Consider the following 4656-nt stretch of genomic DNA (forward strand, 5'->3'; position numbering starts at 1 on the left):
TAGAAAGGCTGAAATTCAGGCTCCGAGATCTGCAGTAGCAGATGCACGGGATGCTCCGAGACCCCTGAGCACGCAGGATGCGGTGAAGGAGGCTCAGCCTCCTCAGTGGAGCATCCCCGGGCCGGCCGTGTCTCTCCCAGCCCCTGGGCAGGGCAGGGCTGACTCTGAAATGCTAAATAAGACCCTGGAAGAGCAACAGGCTGACCTGTTTGGGGCGACCAGGCTGGGATCGAGGGCTCAGCTCCCTTCTGCAGGGCAGCAGGTCCCTCAGCATTGGTCATTGCCATCTCCCACGGGTCCATCCATGCCGGGAGCTGCAGGACTGAGCATCTCGTCTGAAGCCAGCGAGCACAGGTCGGAGCAGCCCCGGAGGTTTAGTGCAAGGCGGCAGGCGCTAGCAGCGAGCAAAGCCCCTTCCCTGGGCACAGGATAGATCACACAGGTGTTAAGGAAAGAGAAAACCCAAGGAAAAAGTGGGACACTTCAGTGAAAGTTTTCCCATGACCCCACGTCGCTCCATCAGCTCCGGCTCTTGCTGGCCCTGAGAGTTTGCAGGGAGGGGACTGGAAGGTCCCAGTTCCCAGCAGATACTGGGACTTTAAAAGCCACATTCAAAATTTATTTACACCGCATTAGTTTTTTGTTGAGTGTGAGGATGCCTCTGCTCAATGGCCTATATTTTGTTTTCCAGAGCTGAGCTGTGCTCTGGATTAAAGAGGCACTTGGATGTTCACCCTTTTCTCCTGTTTGTCCCCAAAGCGGCGTGGGCACTCTTTTAATAATCATGACAAAGCCACTGAAGGTCGTCTGCGCAGGCATGTGGCCACCTTCCAGCAACCTCTAGCACTCAGCTCGATATACGATGGCCATGAATTTCCAGGGAAAGGATACCTCACACCCGCCTCTCACAGTTTTCGGATGGAGGCCTCTGGCAGCAGCACATCTGGCAGCGGTGGCTGCGCTTTAGCCACAACCACCCCGTCCTGCCCAAGCACCTGATCCGGGGTGAGAGCTCAGAGCTGGCATCTCCCCGGTGAGTAGAAAAGCCAAAGAGAAGACAGTAGTGGTGTTAGAGGAAAGCCCTGGGACCACTACTGGTGGAACACGCTCGCAGAGTGGGGAGATGACCCCCCCATGCACACAGACCCCAGCTTTTGCCATGACTCCCGCTCCCACAGCACCAGCGTCTCCGGGGAGCAGCATCAGTCCCCACATCAACAGCCTATTTAGGATACGCTGACTTCAGTCAACTGCATCGAGGGGATGCTCGTACACAAGCACTGACTGGGAGGAACAGCTTTATTGCTGGCTGTTAAAGTGTCCAGGCAGAATTTAAGGCAGTATCTAAAATCCCCGGCCCTGTGGCTCTGCCGGCTTTCACACCAGCGCAGCGATCCCCATCAGCTCTGCTCTTTAGCGGCGGGTTTATCTCCGGGGGCAGGCTGGGGCTCAGCACCAGTGGCTGTACGCAATCCCTTAGTCTGAACTGGAGAAAAGCAAGCGGGTTAGCAGCCCGGTTAGGGAGAGTGCCCCGACTCAGCGCTCCCCGTCCCGCATTCAGCAAAGAGGGATAGAGCAGCAGGTGAAGGACAGATGCAGAGTGCGGGGGATGCAGAGGGAGAAGGGACGGAGAAGATGGAAAGGGCCAGATCTTAGCTGAGCTCTGCTCTGCCAGGCCTGCGCCTGCCTCCAGCATCTTTGGCAGAAATACTCGCCAAAGCCCGAGGAGCAGATATGGGTGATCCATCCTCGCCCTCCCCACACTGGTACTGGGTCTCAACAGCTGTCCCAGTCCCGCTCTTTGTCAGAGCCATTGAGATGTATCAGAGGCGCAGAGCAGCCAGCGAGGGGAGGGCAGCCCCGGCTCCGGCGTCCTCGTCTGCTCGGGGATGCTCTGACCATCCCCCATATTCAACTCTTTCTGTCACCCCGGATGCTTTGGCACTTCTATTGCCAAGAACAGGCGGTAAAGCCCCGTGTGGCCATGGAGCGCTTGGCTGCAGTCGGCACACACACGACACCGCCGGGCTCGTCACGTCTTTCCTTAGCCCGAGCTGAGCAGTTATCACAGCAGACATAAATTTACCTTAAATTTAGCAACCACCTCCTTCCCCACACCTTTGCAAGACGTGATGGCCAGCAAGACGTCAGCTCAGCCCGGGTGGAGACCGGAGCCTGCCCAGGCGAGGGGCTGCGACACCAGCGTTGACCACCTCCTCACCCTGGCAGGACCAGCCCAGGACCCTTGGGACACGCACCCACTGCAGCACATCCCGTAACCCACCTGTATATGGAGACGTTCTCAATCAGCTCGTTTGTTCCGCTGTCATTTAACACGATCCCTCTGGGCGAGACTTTCAGAGTCACTTTCTGCAGTTTCTTTCCACTCGCCTTTGCCTTTGGAAGGAAAAGAGGGAGAGAAAAAGTTACAGGCTTTTAACACCAATAAATCCAAAGGCACATAAGCAGAGCAGAGACTCCAGGTACACGCTACCTAATAAGCATATTAATAGCACTCGTTACTACTGGAGACTGAATTTACTACCAGATGCGATAAGGCACTTGTTATAACTTTTCCTTCCCTGAAGCAGTGATTTTTGCTGGCATCAACGAGACAAGGACACGCATGCTCCACCCCACACCACATGGAGGTACTTCCAGCTCCGTACCTCCACGAGGATTTCCCCGCGGCCACCAGCACCAAGCAGCGGCTGCTGTGGCCAAGCTGTGCGAGCGCTTGGTGAAACCCCTGGGGAGTTTTGTCTTTAGGACCAGTTCTGGAGCAGAGGGGCACACCAGCACCAACAAGGGAGAAGGACAGTGCTGCAGAACGTGGGCTCCCAAGCAGCTGGCTTCGAGCTGTGCTGCCCAAACCCCGCTTGAGTGGCAAAGCATCCCCCACACCAAGGTCAGGACACTGAATTAAAAAAGTAACTAAGACTTTTAAGGGCCACTTTCTCTTATTTATTAGTCTCGTGCTTTCAGCCTTCAGGTTACGTTCAGCTCACCGCCCGGCTTCTCTCCAAAAAAAAATAAAAATAAAAAATACTGGGCTAGCTAGTTACAGGCTACAGACCTGGATCCTCAGCCCTGCTCCCTGCAGACCTCACTTGAGCTGCATCCAGACCAGCCGGTGGTCGGTCCTGCCCCTCCGAGGCTGGCCTCAGCCCTGGGGCTTTTATTTAAAGGCTCCATTCTCGGCCGGCCAGAGCAAACGTGAAGGGCTCTGCCAGCGGCTCTTGTTTCATGTGAGTGCTCCCCTCCCATCTAGCCCAGCACATGCCAGGAACGGATCCGTCATTACCCGGCGCAGTTCGCCACCCCATTGAGTTTTATGACGGTTAACTGTACAATTGGGTCTTTGCCTCATTCAGTTTTATAAGGGCTTAAAGAAGCGTTAATTTTACTTGGAGCCTGGTGAGCAGGGGCTCCAGGGAGACTTGGTGCAAGAGGACAGCTGAAAATCGGTCCCTCTTGCATCAGAGGTTACAGCGGGACAGCAGCTGTATTGGCCAGGAATGGGAGCAAGCTGTCCCGCTCCCTTCTCCTCTTAACCCTCCAAATCCCGGGAAGGAAAACCCCAGAACTGTACGCCAGCTCTTGGTCACGTGCTGGCTGCACTCAAAACGCTTTCCCTGCCTTGCAAGAGGAGAGGTGGCCCTGGGGAAGGCTGATTTCACCAGGTCAGAGGGTTCTTCCACACCCAGGGTCACCCAAGCTTATCAAGGGGAGCCAGAGCTCAGACGTATAACGCCAGCTTTCCGCAGCCTGTCCCATCCACGGGCCGGGGCTGGTCCCAAGGGCTTCCCAGTGCCGCTGTCTGCATTTCTACCTATACCACCAGGTGCCTGCCACCCCTGGAAGGGCTGGACCTGCGATCCGGACACCCCCCAGCCTGCGGACAGACAGCACCGCCTCCAGACCTGCGGCTTTTGAAACTCTTCCCAGTGACAGACTTGTTCGAACAGCAGGAGACAGGGCTCTGCTCCAGCATGGACACTCACGGTGGCGACGATCCTTTTGACGGCGGCTGCGGAAAGCTCCTCGCCCTTGGGCTGCTCCACCAGCGTCATGCCCATGTACTTGAGGGTGAAGAGCATCCCCTCCAGCAGCGTCTCACGGGTATCGGTCCAGTTCTCCGGGAGCTCTAGAGAGACAACAAAGAGGCTCGTGGATTCCCAAACGCACAAGGATACCCCTGCCAAGCCCCGAGGCTGAGGTATGAGCAGGCTGTTGGTGTACCTACTGCCTGCACCTCCGTGCCCGAGCGGCTGGGACCTCTCATGAGGCGCTGGGGAAGGAAACGGGGCAGAAACAAGAGCAACTCCCCAAAATTTTTTTCTACAAGCCACAGCAAATAGTAGCAGCCCTTTAAGATCCATCAGCTCTTCAGTTTAATTGTGAGTGCCCAGGCCCGCACCATAACCAAGGGGACGCTGAGCATCAGCCCCAGCCAGGCGCAGGGGAGGGCTCGGTGCCCCCCCGTGCACAGCAATAACCTTACCCCGTGCTACCCGTCACCTACCCGCAGAGGCTCAGATGGGATTTGCTGCTAGCTAAGCCCACGCACAGCTGCAGGGATTCAGGTGATGTGCTGCCACTTGCTAAATCGGTCACCAACAGCCCCGAGGAGCCCATCTTCACCAGGGAGAGGTC

General features: G+C 56.5%; 1 protein-coding gene across 1 annotated transcript in view; it reads right to left on the minus strand.

Moving 5' to 3' along the window:
- LDLRAP1 (low density lipoprotein receptor adaptor protein 1) overlaps positions 1 to 4141 on the minus strand; it is a 14128-nt gene extending 9987 nt beyond the window's left edge. The window contains exons 1-2 of the mRNA XM_009882198.1: positions 4005 to 4141; positions 2285 to 2397 (exon numbers count right to left, since the gene is read on the minus strand). Coding sequence (XP_009880500.1) covers positions 2285 to 2397; positions 4005 to 4100 — 209 coding nt within the window. The 5' untranslated portion in view covers positions 4101 to 4141. The remainder of the gene's footprint in view (positions 1 to 2284; positions 2398 to 4004) is intronic.
- Between the last annotated feature and the right edge of the window lie 515 nt (positions 4142 to 4656).

The sequence above is a fragment of the Charadrius vociferus genome, unplaced genomic scaffold (genome assembly GCF_000708025.1).
Source record: "Charadrius vociferus isolate BGI_N301 unplaced genomic scaffold, ASM70802v2 scaffold613, whole genome shotgun sequence".
NCBI lineage: Eukaryota > Metazoa > Chordata > Aves > Charadriiformes > Charadriidae > Charadrius > Charadrius vociferus.